The 15885-nt window shown below is 40.1% G+C and overlaps 1 protein-coding gene and 1 long non-coding RNA gene across 2 annotated transcripts; one reads left to right on the top strand and one right to left on the bottom strand.

Moving 5' to 3' along the window:
* Positions 1 to 2427: 2427 nt before the first annotated feature.
* Positions 2428 to 4397, top strand: LOC143486120 (uncharacterized). The gene is made up of 3 exons (XR_013123135.1): positions 2428 to 3054; positions 3166 to 3360; positions 4262 to 4397. It is a non-coding gene; the product is annotated as an uncharacterized LOC143486120 (long non-coding RNA).
* LOC143486114 (uncharacterized) lies at positions 3038 to 15596 on the bottom strand. The gene is made up of 3 exons (XM_076985966.1): positions 15480 to 15596; positions 6129 to 6990; positions 3038 to 5486 (listed from the first exon to the last, which is right to left on the bottom strand). The coding sequence occupies exons 2-3, from the start codon at positions 6498 to 6500 to the stop codon at positions 5136 to 5138; spliced, it is 723 nt and encodes a 240-aa protein (XP_076842081.1). The 5' UTR covers positions 6501 to 6990; positions 15480 to 15596; the 3' UTR covers positions 3038 to 5135.
* Positions 15597 to 15885: the final 289 nt, after the last annotated feature.

Below are 15885 nucleotides of genomic sequence, written 5' to 3'. Positions count from 1 at the left end.
TTGATTTACTGTCTCTTCCAGTGGACAGTGTGGTGCTGGTTGAAGATGATACACTTCATACAATACAAGAGACAAGTGCCATTTTGTTATGTCCAGCCCCTCCCTCGTCCCTGGTCCCGCCTAGCTTCCCGCTCCCATTCGTTCCTCCCCCTGTCTGTCACGCCCTCGTCGTTTGTCACACACACCTGAGTCTCATTTCACCGTCTTGTTTCCAGTGTATAAAAACCCCCTAGTGTTTTGCTCCCGTGTCGGTCATTGTTTGTTCTGTCACTCTTTCGCATTACCCTGCGCTCCCCTTTATCTTGTAGAGTTTAGTTGCCCTGAGTTCCTAGTGTGTGTCGCTGTCCGGTTCAGGTTTGTCTTCTGCTCTTGTTCTACGTCTGTCTTGTTTACAAAAGTTTAGTTTGTTCTCGTCTGCCTTTACCCTTTGTTCATCCTCGCTCCCCACCCTCCGTGTTTAGTAGAGTTTGTGTCTAGTTTGCTGTCTCTGTTTAGATTCTTATAGTTGTGTGGGTGTCTAGTTCGCTGTCTCTCTGCTTAGATTCTTATAGTTGTGTTGGTGTCTAGTTTGCTGTCTCTCTGTTTAGATTCTTATAGTTGTGTGGGTGTCTAGTTCGCTGTCTCTCTGTTTAGATTCTTATAGTTGTGTGGGTGTCTAGTTCGCTGTCTCTCTGCTTAGACTTCATGTTTTCACGCCAACACTGGTTAGTGTCGCTGTTGGTTTCCTGTGTTTGTATTCTTTGATTAGTTATGTTTCTTTGCTTATGTATGTACGTGCTTCATTGACCCTCGTATATATATTGCTGTTAATGTCTACCCCATGTCGTTGTTTGAGTCCTCCTTCCATTGAAACAACCTTATGCCAGGTTGTTTCGTTTCTGTTTAGTTCTGTTGCGTATCCTTATTAAATATTCAAAACCCGCTATTGCGTCACCCCTTTCCCTGTTAAAACGTTACATAATGACCGACCTCCGTAAAGCGACGCAGCAGGTTACTTGTTCTCCTGATAAGGACGAACTTTCCTTTGGTGAGGATTCTTTTCGGGCTAGCCTGGATAGTCTGCAATCAGTCCTGACCAAAGACGCTGTTGGCAAATACGTAGCTTTACCTTCTCTGGCTCCCTGCCCGGATATATACCATGGGGAAACTATGTACGCTGATTATTTTATTTTTCAGAGTGAGATGTACATTCAATTGTTGACTTGCCCCCCGCCTCCTGAGAGGGTATTAGTGATTTTTATGCACTCTCGGCTAAAGTCCAAAGCACTGGAGTGGGCAGACATTATCTTGTCGAGACGCTTGGGGGACTTCATGTTTTCACGCCAACACTGGTTAGTGTCGCTGTTGGTTTCCTGTGTTTGTATTCTTTGATTAGTTATGTTTCTTTGCTTATGTATGTACGTGCTTCATTGACCCTCGTATATATATTGCTGTTAATGTCTACCCCATGTCGTTGTTTGAGTCCTCCTTCCATTGTACGCTTCTCCTTATGCCAGGTTGTTTCGTTTCTGTTTAGTTCTGTTGCGTATCCTTATTAAATATTCAAAACCCGCTATTGCGTCACCCCTTTCCCTGTTAAAACGTTACACATTTCAGTTGATGAAGAAATTCAGCTTGGTTATGCTTTCATGCAGGAAGATGTAATACTTGATGATACAATTCCTCTGGATCCATTTGAAAGGGCACAAACACCACCACACATCACGAAGATGAGGCTTCGGAGGGGACATGTTTTTCAAGCTCTGAATGCTGCTTTTAAGAATGGCTTGGTGTCAGTAGATGACTCCTTGGTAGAAATTGAGATGGTTCTGCCTAATGGTAGTACTGAAAAAGGGAGGACAGTGGTGGGATTCTGCGAGATGCACTGAGTGAGTACTGGGAGACTTTTTTAATTAAATGTACAACAGGAAATACCCTGAAAGTACCAATGACCAGACATGAAAGATGAATGGGAATGTGTAGCCAAAGTGATGGTAAGTAAGTAAGTTTATTTTTATAGAGCGCTTTTCACAGACACAGTCCCAAAGCGCTGTACATCACAGACAATATAGTATAAAAAAACAATAAAATATAATAATAAAACAAGTTCATAAGCAGGGCAGGCGAAGATAAGACCAGCTAATAACATTCAATGTTAAAGAACACTAAAACAAACATATAAATTAGCCAAAGGCCTGTTTAAAAAGAAAAGTTTTGAGCTCTCTTTTGAACACATCAACAGTGTCTGCCAACCGAAGGTGCAGTGGGAGGCTGTTCCAGAGCCTGGGAGCCGCAGATTGAAAGGCTCTGTCCCCCTTGGTCTTAAGTCGAGTCCGGGGAACAGCTAGTAAATTTAGATCTTGTGAGCGGAGACATCGGGATGGTGCATGTTTAGTGAGGAGTTGTGTTATAGAGCATTAGCTGGTCTGACCCCTGGTTATATATGTAAATACAAGAATTTTGAATTGAATTCTAAAATTTACAGGGAGCCAATGCAAGGAAAAAAGGATCGGGGTTATATGAGCTCGTTTGCTGGTGCGCGTTAGTTGGTGGTGGTACTAGGCTACAACGCTGTTAAATACTTCCCTATTATGCTTGCCAAGCCCTTCCTCTGCTACTCTCTTGGACTGGGACTTGCTGAGGATGACCTCTTTTCAGCATTTTTGGCAACAATTCCTCCAGAGGAAAAGCAACTTGCCGAACAAGCAGTGAGAGACTTTTCATCTGTCTCTGGAAGTGAAGAATGGTTTGAATTCTTAGAGGCTCATGATGTGAAACTTCTTGTCACTGAGAAGAATGCAAGAAAAACTTTACTTGAGGTGGCGCACAAAAAAATTGTCCAAAATCCTGCTTACATAGCAGAGCAATGGAGTCATGTGTTAAAAAGATTGAGATTGCCTTCAGGAGGGTTAGATGAACTGATGACTAGTCTCACTCCTACAGCAAGGAAGGTTGTAGCCATACTTCAACATGAAAGCCTCAGTAACCGAGAGCAACAAATCCTGGATTTCCTTAAGAGGTTCATCAGGAATTGCAGTGATGTTCGCCTAAAGAAGTTTCTCCGTTTTTGCACTGGTGAGTGGGAATTACATTAAACTTACTATTACATAATGTCTCTCTGACTCAAGGCTTTTGTTCTGTTTTGTAAATTGTGTTTGGATCAATTGAGTAAATTTTTGTCAATAGGAGCTGACCTCCTTGTTGCCAGTGCTATCCATGTTATATTTGTTGAACCGAACAGTGCCTTCACAAGAAGCCCTCAGGCCCACACCTCTGGATGTGTGTTGGAAGTCCCAAACAATTACACTTCCTACCCTGAACTTGCAGAAGAGTTTGGGAGTGTTCTTGATGCAAACATATGGGTGATGGATATTATATAAGGTAAGATTTATATGTTGCACAAAAAACATTTACCATCCTTTCATTTAAATTTTGTTGTCTTATTATTTTTCATGTACTCTTTACCATTACACACCTTATGGTCTATATAATTTGTCAAAGAAAATAATTCCTCTGTGGTGCCACTGATATTGGTACCCTTTAAAGAGACCCAGAAATGAAAAATGGCTTGGCAGACCAGCAACACTGCCCACATCAGATAAACAACACAAAGCTTTTATCTTTAAAAGAGAAGAATAATTAAGCTTCATTCTCACTTTATATCTGAGAACATCTACAGATGTTTGTGTCCATATTTTCACTGTGAATCTGCTGTGAGTTTGAAAGCACATGAAAGCACTGTTTAAAGCACTTACTGAGAAATTGTAAACAGATGACAAATTACTTTAAATTTACACGTAACCTGGGCATCTGAGATATAAAGTAAAATACAGAATCGTCCTTTATTTGGCAACTAAATGTTGCTTAATAAACTACATGTTGTGATTTGTTATGTAGTTCCATAAATGTCCAGCACACTTCAGTGCCTGGAACGACCCACTCGTCTGCACTGTTAACTCTGCTTTTGGCTTTTAATGTAGCTAGCTAACTCTCCAGCCCCTATTATTTAGATAAATACAATGTATATAAACCTCCATAATGTCGCCGGGAAATCACTGGACACTGTATTCCTCACAGTTATGCACAAGTTACATTAAGTATATTTTAAATGTTTGTTGTTGTTGTTGCACACAAACATATTTCAAGTAAGATTTAATTAACTGCACTTTATAAGAGTGAAATTAGATGAAAGTGTGATTTTGTGGTTTTGTAGTGCTATATGTATAGCCATATTCTTAATTGCCTCTGCTGAAATGGTAACATCCAGCTGTTTTTGTCCTAGGTGGCTGAGAGGTGTATGTGTCTGAATGCAAGTCCAAAGACAAGTCCAGATTTTAGCACGTTGCTTTTTTAAAAAACAATGTTCAACTGATGTGTTAAAATATGTTCAACCACCTGTTATCATAATTTAAGAATTTGTCCCACCTTTACTGTTATAGATGTATTGTTGCTGTTAATCGTTGAGCAGTTTTGTTAGTCTTTCATTGCTTCTTTTCTGTGAAAGAACCCTATGAAACACTTGTACCCTTAACTACATAATTTTTTAATATTCCTTTGCACAAACATTAGCATTTTATTATTTTAAATGTGTCAGGAACAGCAACCACGCCCGTGACCGCCAGAGGGAGCCATCGCCGGAACACTAACCAGCACACCTGAATCCAATGAAACACTCACCACACCCTACTTAAGGACTCTGTATACACACTCCATTGTGAAGTATTGCTTCCCCGTGTCGCATACCAAGCCGTATTTCTACATACTCTGTCTGATATTCCTGGTTTATTGATTCTTGCTCTGACCTCTTGATATTCTCCCGTTTGCCTAGCCCTCCTGTACCTCTGCCTGCCACGATTGGACAGTTTTTGGTTTTTTGACTCTCCCTTTTGCCTTGCCCTTGTTGTGTTGGGTCTGCTTATTCTTTGTTGCTCATTAAAAGCTACGTATTTTCCACCTGCATATGGATCCCTCATTACCTGCGGGTACGCCACCGTTACAAAATGCAGTGTTCCACGGCAACCATCTATGCTATCATAGTTGTAGTATACAAATACTATGTATTCTGATACTAATAATAAACCAATTGTTTTGCATGTACTGCCAGAAATAATTTCAGGTCAGTGAAACTGTCCATAGCAGCATCCTCAGTTAACTTGTTAAGCTTGTACTCTATCTGCCAAATTTAACATTGTAGTCAGCTCCTGCCTTAAGGACAGATAGAGGTCAAGGGCACCATACACATCTGCTGGAACACTGAGATGGTGCTGTGCCATGACATGTGTACAGATAGTAAACACATCCTTGTCACAAGGTACATCACATCGGTGAGTGCATTGATCTTCGCAGGTGGTACACTCTATCTCCGGCACATGGCATAAGTAGTCCTCGGTGCCATATAACTCCGGAAGTGTGTACATCACATGTGGCCGACCATGGGGTACAAGGTCATTCCTCGAAGGGCGAATAAGGTGGCTGTTCCAGGTATCTTTGACCAAATCCAACTCATCCTTTAAAGAAAAATACAGAAAAGTGTGATATTCAGGTTTTCCAACACAGCTTTAACCAACCAGGTTTTCCTACTTGCAGTAATTTTATTCTAATGTTTTCATTTATAGTATTTTACCAAGACCTCATTTAACATATTACATTTAGATGCACATGCACAATTGTTGTTTGTACAATGCTGATCATATTTTTTTATATATTATATATTACTATGTATGAGCATTATTACAAAAGCATTTGGATATTCAATATAGTAGTAGTCACATAAAATATTAGTTCATATTATATGCACCAGTTTTCTAGTTACTCCTAGATTGCATTTACACTCAGGCAGTTTATGAGAACCAACTACCATAGAAAGTACACTTTAAATATGTACAATAAACCTGTAGCCCATCTGTTGCTTTATACTTGATTAGCTCTTTGTTATGATTCAGATGTTGAACCATCCTCTGCATAGCACTGACACTGACAAGATGTGGAAAAACAACACAGCTGTGCATGTACCAACACCATGTTTGTACATTTCTTAGATTTACAATAATGTAATGACCAATGAATGTAGGTACAGCACATGTATACCTAATTAACTGGATAATTAGTACAAATAGGAAGAGGCACACAAATATAATTGAAACACTTACCTGTATTAGGCCCAGGAAGCAGAATAATATGAGGTTCTTGTCTAAGAAGCCTCCATCAAAGTTCCCATAATCTTTAAGGTGATGGAAGTGTTCAAGCCAGAATTCCACACATTCCTTCCGCAGAAAACCCCACCAGCTCTCAATTCTCTGGTTGCTAGTACTGTGGCCGTAGATAAAGCTTCTGCCTCCAGCTTGTGGATCATCATCACTATGGCGCAAGTACAGCTGAATGTTCCTGACTGTACAGTTTTCTGTTCCCAAATCTGTCCTAATGATTCGGGCAGTTCCACCAAGCTCTCTGACAGTGTCAAGGTAGTAACCTCCAATAACTCTGGGGTCACTGCTAGTGCAGTATGCATTCAGCCACAACATTTTCCTTTAGAATCCGTCATTGGCCCCATTGATGCATATGCCGAATGGTTTCAATGTGTCATATGAGTCAACATGCCATACAAAATTGGGGCCTTTTGCAAAGTATGCTCTTCTGTGCAATCTTCCTTTTCTTCGCATTTCAGTGCTCAACGGATTAAGAGTGGACAGAATTAGGCGCACATCTTCTTTGCGAACATTCAGTCCCCTTGCCTTGCATTTACTGTATATCCACCTGTATCCATGCAAAGTGCCTGAGCCCTGGAGTTCTTCCTGTATAAAATTAATTATATCTAACCAGTTGCTGAATTCTTTCCTGTGAAAAAGTCCATTTCGTTTTAAGACCCTTTTAAGGGTCTTCATGCTGATAACAATCCTGTGTTTTACACAAAGAATATACAGGATTTCCTCATATTTTATGCCCAGGTGAAAATAATGTTCAATTAGATCCAGTCTGCTCATTTTGGGGTTATGAAGAAATCCTCACCAACACCTAGCAACAAAAAAGGACAAAGAGAGATTTAAAAAAGTTTCATATAACTAATGCGCAAATACGCCGTGGTACACTAAATTATGTTGCCGAGCATTATCCACAAAGTACGGAGCCCGTTAGGGGTTACTATGGAGAAATCTACGGAGGCCCGGAGAAAGCAAAATCCATGCGTACGGTTTATAAATCCATACATACGGTTTAGTAATCCGTATGTACGGTTTATAAATCCGTACGTACGGTTTAGTAATCCGTGGGTACGGTTTATAAATCCGTGCGAACGGTTTAGTAATCCGTGCGTACGGATTTTGCTCTTCACATTTTTTTTTCGCCAGTGACCCCTACGGGGCTCCGTACTAACCAGTGGTGTAGTCCTAAAAAAATAAGTGGGGGGGGGTTGATTTTGGTGCGGCGAGTGTAAGTTGTTGAGCGGGGGGGCAATCGATCGCCAAGAGTTGGCGAATTACTAACACATCAAGTATAAACATAGCTTTTGACATAACAGTCTCAGCAAGAGCAACATCCAGTTACAATTTTTGACGACTGCTAACGTGCGTTTGTCCAATCTGTAGTCACATTTTCAAAACTCCAAACACAGTGAACACAACATCAGTTTTCAGTGGCTATACTATTAGTACAATTCATGTTGTTATGGCACAAAATGCAGTCATTTTACATGTTTTTATAATGCTTAAATTTTCTATACACACAAGGTTATCCAATAACAAAATTCTGGATCGTTTTTGTCTTATTTACAATTGCTTGTACACAGCATGTCAAAATTGAAAACCTAAGGTTCAAAACCTTAAATACTGTATAAAATGCCAAGTTCAAAGGCAGCTGAAAAGTTATTACTGTTATACACATTTTTTGGCACATCCAGATCATTGAAATAAAATGAAGTAATAGATCAACTACAGCTGATTCAGATCCTCCTTGGAAATACAAGCAGGTGTTGTCAGTGATAAGGACACATAAAAACGGGCTTGTTTGGACTGTGTTTGGTCAATGTGGGCACAGGGCAGAGAGAGTAACATAGGAAAGAAAAGTCATGTCTGCACAAGGAAGACGTATAGCTGGGCCAGGGCGAGGTAGAGGGAGTGGAGGAAGAATGCATGGTGGTGTTCAACAAAGGGTAAGAACTACTGTCACTGATGAGATTAGAGCCACCATCATAGATCATGTGTTAAACCATGGTCTATCACTGAGAGAAGCTGGTGAAAGAGTGCAGCCTAACCTCAGACGCTCAACTGTGGCTTCCATTATCCGGACCTTTAAACAAACTACCAGGTAAACAATACATTTCACAAGTATATTCCTATTGATGCTATATCTTACACTATAGTACCTGTAGTCCTACCACTAATACATATGTTGTGTTTTTGTTCTTTTACACTAAAGGCTGCAACGTCTGCCTCCCTCTGGGGGAAGGGGAAAACTCCTGAGTGAAGACCAGTAGACATGGTCATTGCTGACAATGGAATAAAACTTAGAGAAATTCAGACCAAAATAGCTTGCTAGATTTTCTAATTAGCAATTCAGGTAAAATTAGTGGAATCAATACAATCCAGGAAGCCTGAGCAAAATTCTGGTGAGGTCTTTTAATCGCGGCACCTGGAATTGACAGCACTAAAATATACCCTTTACTGCAAAACTGTTACTGACTAATTTTTTGTCTAATCTACATTCTATATAGTACCTAACAGTAAATATCACTCATTGTGTAGACAGTATGTTGCCAAAAATGCACACGTCCAAATGAAACGGATTACAGTAAAAATGAACTGACTAAGAAAACAACAGATGTTACTGTAAAATGTCTGTTGTTTGGGAAAGAGTAAAATATTACATGTAATACTGTTTCTGTATTGCCATCAAATGTTAGTTTTTTTTACAGTGGTTGTGCAGTGATTGACTATGTTCATCTCAAAAAGAGAATATGTGCTAGTGTTTGAAAGAATGATTGGATACTGAACCAGGTTTGCTGTGTTTTAACAAAGTTGGTGTATAAAGAGAAAACATTGTTTGCGTTGTGAAATGCAGAGTTGTTATTTAGTTAAGAAAATGCGCTTTTGAGCACAGTATTAACTATTTGGCTATTTGTGTGAGATCAATGTGTTGCTGTGTTTAGAGTTTTGACAATGTATCACAAGTATTGTGAAATGCATGTTAGCAGTTGTCAAAAACTGTAATAAGTGGGGGGACGGTGTCCCGCCGCTACCCACTCTAACTACACTACTGGGGGGGGGGGGGGGGGACTCAACCCCCCTGTTAAAATAAGTGGGGGGACAGTGTCCCCCCGCGACCCCCCCCCCCCCCCCCCCCCACTACACCCCTGGTTCTAACTGGTGAATCCAGGGACGTGTGAAGATAACAGTTGCACCAGGGCTGAAAAGGTTGAAGATGAATTTGTAAACTCTTGTCATTTGATAGCCTACCCTGTGCATTAGCCCATGTTAGAAGCCTTTTGTGACAAAATAAAACATACGTGAACCCTGGTATTTTTACACTCATTTTCGCCGCTGATGTTAATTATTGGTTCATTAAGACTTAATGGTTTTGACTGAGCCATCTGGAATGGACGAAAGCGGCTTCTCACGTTTACGGATCTGCCTCCATCCATTGACAAGACAGGTCAATGTTATTCAGCGCGACATTATTGTGAGAGAAGTCAACAGGGAAGAGCGTGTCACGAAAGGCTTGCCGTGTGAAAGCTACTAAGCTGTTGCTATTATGTTGCTATTATTTTTAGTCGCTGCTGTAGCTTCTGTCACTGTTTTGCTATATTCACAAACATAGTAGCCTACTAGTTACTCGCTCCTCCTGGATCATTCGCTAGCGTCCCCGCGGGTCTAAAGTGAGAAGTAAACTAATCCGCACTCTGCGTTCCAATGGACTACTCTTCTTATTCGCACCTCTCGAAGTTAAAATCCTTTTGTTTTTTATCTCTGAATCTGACAGTGTCTGAATGTCATGTCTGACATGTTTAGTATCCATGTTCAATGGTTCAATTATTATTGTTCACTTCTTAATAAAATATGGACAGCACAAGATGCATGTGATGTGTGAGTGAACAAAGGTGGTTGTATATAGGGTATTTTCAGTATTGCTTTAATTTTGGTTAATTTTGATATTTTTACTATTATGGATTTGATTTTATATATATATATATAATCAAATCCATCATAGTAAAAAAAATATATATATATATATACACAGTGGGTTGCAAAAGTATTCATACCCCTTGAACTTTTCCATATTTTGTCACATTACAACCACAAACATAAATATATTTCACTGGAATTTAATGTGAAAGACCAACACAAAGTGGTATACAATTGTGAAGTGGAAGGAAAATTATACATGAATCAACATTTCTTAGAGGTGATGCATTGAAATTACTATTATTTATTAATTATAAATTATTATAAAGTATTATAATTACTAAATTATTAAGATATCCTTCACGCACACATTGTAGTAAACCCTTATTGGGTAAAATAAAGTAAACTAATCAGAAAATTAAACAGTAAATTAATCAGACAATTTCATTGCCTTACTGAAATAATCATTCAACGTGTTTGCACTTAGCCTAGATTATATAAACATGCATTAAATGTTGTGCTGGAGTTCTTGGGAGATGCAGCGTTGGCATTACTGGAAGATATTGATAATGGCTGAATTCGCCGAGAGCGCGTTTTCCGTGACCATTATGATTTTTTAGCCCATGATGATGAGTGGCTTATAAGCCGTTTCAGATTTCCAAAAACTGTCCTCTTGTGTTGAGTTGGGTCCAGTTTTGGAGAGAGAAACGCGAGGAGTTGCGCATTGCCAGCGACACGCTCGGCTTCCTGGCGACTGGCTCGTTTCAGAGAGAACTGGCAGACCGGTCGGGGATATCCCAGTCATCTTTGAGCCGTGCCATGCCAACTGTTTTGGATGGGATCATCTGCATGTCAGCTAGTTATATAAAGTTCCCATATGGAGCGGTTGACCAGGCAAACATTAAAGCACAATTTGCAGCGATAGCCGGTTTCCCTAATATAATCGGAGCGATCGACTGCACACACATTTCTATAAAGGCACCATCTGAGGAGGAATTTGCTTATGTGAATAGAAAGCACTTTAATTCCATAAACGTGTAAATAATCTGTGATGTAAAAACTTACTAATGTAGTGGCACGTTGGCCTGGATCAACCCAATGATTCGTACATCCTTACAAACTGCATGGTTGGGATAAGATTACAAGCTAGCAGAGTGCGCGATGGGTGGCTTCTTGGTAAGCAACAAAATTTAAGCATTTACATAAAAGCATTTGACATTTCCAGCTTAGAATAATTCATTTTAAACATGGGTAATTATTAAATTACTTAGGAAACAGCAGCTACGTGCTCAAGACGTGGCTGATGACCCTTTGTAATCCACAGACTGACCGGGAGCGGAGATACAGTTCTCTCCATTCTCGCACCCGGTCAGTCGTGGAGAGGGCGATTGGGCAGCTGAAAAGCCGGTGGCGCTGGCTGGACAGGACTGGGGGATGCTCGTGTATCGGCCAGAGAAGGTGTGTCGTATTGTGAGGGCATGTGTGGTCCTGCACAATGTTGCGCACAGGTATGCCGTGCCATTGTTAGAGGTGGTGAAGCACCCAGCGAACCCAGAGCCAGGACAAGTTAATGTGCAGCGCTAATTTTAGCCAATTATTTTATTGAGTCGCTGATGCTAGTGAGCGCATTACTGATATTTTTAGGTGCATTATATTATTCTGCCAGTGTGCATTATTCTGACCCCACAACATTTAAAGCTTCACACACGCTGTCCCACTCAGACCTTTTGTGCTTTGCTTTAATGCCACAACGTGCCAAACAAACATTTTTTCCGCATCTCTACCTCATTCAGAAGCGTCTCTACTTTCACATTCTGTGAAGTTCCTCTTTTTTCCCCATTTAGACATGGTTTGTGATAGATCAGAGAGCAAACTTCACCGGTGCAGGGCAAATTTAAATGAATTTCTTGAACCTTTATTTTGACTCGAAGGTACATTGAGGGTGACCCTCATTTTCAATGTAGCCGAGCATGTGATACAGGGATTTACATAAGTATACAAATAGTACATCAAATTTAATCAATTAGTTAAGATGAAAATTTTTTTTTAACTCAGAAGTACATTGAGGTAACCCTCACTTACTCATTTAAAACATTCACAGGCTTTCTGATGGTGATCAGTAACTAAAAGTTTAAAATGATTTAGTGTTCCCAGTGAGCTGAGCTTCAGCGTTTCCTGTAGTGAATTCCAGCTCGCTGGTGCACTGTAGCTAAAAGCAGATTTTCCTAGTTCACTGAAAACTCTCGGTACCTGACAGGTGATTCAGTCACTGGAGCGAGTCTGATAATTATTGTTATTTATGGAAATCAGAGAAGATATATAAGCTGGCAAATGGCCAGACAGTGATTTAAAAATAAAAATTAGCCAATGTGATTCTCTTCGTGCAGCTAGAGAGGACCAACCAACTCTATCATATAGTCTGCAGTGGTGAGTATTATACGGGTCACCAGTAATAAACCTCAGAGCAGAATGATAGAGTGAATCTAGGGTTTTAAGAGCGCTGGCAGACGCTTTTCTATAAATTACATCACCATAATCCAGGACTGACAGTATGGTTGCCTCCACTATTCTTTTCCTAGTGTGCATGGGCAGACATGATTTATTTCTGTAAAGGAATCCAAGCTTTTGTCTGCATTTAATGGAGAGTTTGTTAATATGGGATTTAAAAGAAAGTTTTTCATCCAGCCAGATGCAGAGATATTTATATTCACTGACATGATCAATACTGGATCCTGTCAGGGTAGAAATAGTTTTAAAATTTTAAACCTTATTTGAAAATCTGGAAAACAGCATAAACTTCGTTTTATTAGCATTTAAAATCAACTTAAGTTTAAAAAGAGCAACCTGTAAGGTGTTAAAAGAAGTTTTTCTAGTGCAGCATTTGCAGAATCTGCTGAGCAGTATAAGATTGAGTCATCTGCATAAAGGTGCAATTTGCAGTCTAAGGTAGAGACGGCAAGATCATTAATAAAAATATTAAATAATACCGGGCCCAAAATTGAGCCCTGTGGGACACCTTTTGTTATAGACTGTAGGTCTGATTTTTGGTTACCGAGAGACACACATTGCTTCCTGCCAGAAAGGTAATCCTGGGCCCACAGAGCTGCATCATTACTAAAACCAATCTTGTGTAAGGAAGCTAGTAGTAAATCATGATCTACAGTATCAAAGGCTTTAGTGAGACCAATAAAATTAGCAGCGCAGTACTTTTTTCTGTCTAAGGCCAAGTAAAGATCATTTAAAACCAGCGTGGTTGCAGAGATGGTGCTGTGCTTTTCTCTGAAGCCGGATTGATAGCTGGACAGGACAGAGTTTTCATATAGATAAGACTGGTTATTCACTAGAGATTCTAAAATTTTAGCTAAACAAGACAGTTTTGAGATTGGTCTGTAATTATTAAGATCTGTCACCTCACCACCTTTATGCAAAGGAACAACGTGTGCTGTTTTCCAGATACTGGAAATTCTGCAAGATAAAAGAGAGAGATTAAAAATATATGTAATATGCTCTAAAATAACTGGGGTTGCCAGCCGCAATAGGTAGGGGTCCAGACCGTCCTCACCTATTGTTTTTCGGGGATTAATAGAAGAAAGGGCTTTAGCTATTACGTATGGGGAACAGGTCTGGAGAGTGAAGATATGGTGATTCTGGGAAGCAATAGTAGTGACAGAAGGCTGATCCACAGGCAGGTTTATGTCAATGTTTCTAAAAGTCTGACCAGCTACAGCAAAGTGTACATTAAAAGCTTGACACAGTTCTTGCTGGTCAGAGATCATGTTATTGTTAACTAGAATTTTAGTTGGATTTTGTCTGAAATTATGCTTGAGTGAATTAACCGCTTTCCAGAAATCCCGTGGGTTTGTGGAGATAGATATTTGGCTGATAAAATACTCTGATTTCTGATTTCAAAAGTGCATTTGTTTCTCAGTTTCCTAAAAGTAAGCCATTTTTCACTTTCTCCTGTGCGTCTGGCAATCGACCAGGCTTTGTTTCTTGACTGTAGCAGTGAGGAAATTTCACCTGTAAACCAGGGACTAGATCTATCTCTTATTCACAGTTTTTTGTAAGGTGCATGTTTATTTGCCACTGAGAGGAAGGAATTTCTAAAATGTTCCAGAGCTTCATCCACATCTGAACTGTTGAAAGTTGAGTGGATATTGCTCACTGCTAAGTCAGAAAGAAAAGCCTGTTCATTAAAATGTTTAAAATATCTTCTAACCACCATCCGAGGGCCTGTTTGTATCTTTGAACTGTTTCTAATGCATCCGATCGGACAATGATCACTGAAACCAAGCTCCAAAACTCCAGAGGCAGTGATTTTTTCCTTTCTATTCGAAAAAGCTAAGTCGATCAGAGTAGATTTGATCGATTTAGGTTAGATCGACTTAAAGGGTCCTTTAAGTTTGGACGAGTTGACTCAGTGATCAGATGTGAGAGGATAAGATTGCCACAAACTTCTTTTAAATGATTGGATGCATTAGAGAACCAGTTCAGATTAAAATCCCCTAGGACCAGCATTTCAGAGGTTGTGTAGTGCGATAAAAGCTCTGCTAAATCATCTGTTGCAGAGGATGGCGCAGAAGGAGGCCTGTAAATCCCTATTAAAATAAAAGAGTCATTTTTTCCTGGGGATACCTTTAATGCTAAAAACTCAAAACACTTTTCTTTAGACATAGCCTTTAAAACTTCCACTTCAATGCTATTTTTCATAAAAACGGCTACTTCACCTCCCCTTGATTTTCTGTCTATTCTGTATAAAGTGAAGTTTTGTATTGCTACTTTTGTGTCACTTACAGTTTGCCTGAGCCAGGTTTCTGTTAGGATTAAAATATCAGGATCAGCCTGCGCAATAAAAATTTTCAATTGATCCATTTTATTTTTCTGAAGAAGGCTTCTTATATTTAAGTGGAGAATTCCAAGACCTTTTCTATGTTTAAAACTGTTAAGATCATTGAAAGGGACTATTGAGTATTTAGTAAGGGGAATTCCGTCAGGACTGTAGAATGAGGGCCGGTTCCAAAACAGGTTAAAATTGTCAATAAAAGCCAGATCAGAGGAGAGGCATGTTTTTTGTAGCCAGGTATGAAGGTTTAAAATGCGAGTGAAGTGCCCTGAGCCTCTGCCCAGTGGTGGGATTGGGCCGGAGATAAAAACTAATTTCCCACAGTCTTTGATGGAGGACAGCAAGTCCGTAAAGACTCTCTTTAACAGTTCTGAGCATTGAGCCTTAGTGTCATTACATCCAACGTGAATTATTATTTTTTTAACAGAGTCATATCTCTGAAGCAGAGAAGGAAGCAGCTGTGCAATGTCTTTAACTTTAGCACCAGAGACTGAGTGTACCACGGCCGTGTGATGCCTGAGAAATCGTGTGATGGAGTCACCTACTATCAGGGTGGATGGTGGAGAGTGCTGGGCTGGTCGTCTGTGGGCATTGTGAGTCGTTCGGAGCTGATCAGTCCGTAGTCCGGCTGCCCGCGGTGGAGGCCGGGCAGGTTGTGCAGCAGTGTCCGGAGGCTGGGTGCTCCATATTTGCATATTTATAGGGGGGCGTGTCTCCATGTGCGCTCAATTCCACGTTGATTGGGATGTACAAAAGAAATATGCGTGGATTCTGGCGTACGCACGGTTTGATAAATCCGGATTTTTTAATGCGTACGCCATTTTCTGGATTTGTACGTACGCCAATTTTTAGTAAGAAATCCACACAAGTCTTTGTACATGAGGCCCCAGATCCTCCAGGTCTCCCCCTTCCCTTTATCTAGGAGTCACATGTGATGACATTGTGTCCAAC

This window comes from Brachyhypopomus gauderio, unplaced genomic scaffold (assembly GCF_052324685.1).
Source record: "Brachyhypopomus gauderio isolate BG-103 unplaced genomic scaffold, BGAUD_0.2 sc44, whole genome shotgun sequence".
Lineage (NCBI taxonomy): Eukaryota > Metazoa > Chordata > Actinopteri > Gymnotiformes > Hypopomidae > Brachyhypopomus > Brachyhypopomus gauderio.
This window is presented reverse-complemented; position numbering and strand designations above follow the sequence as displayed.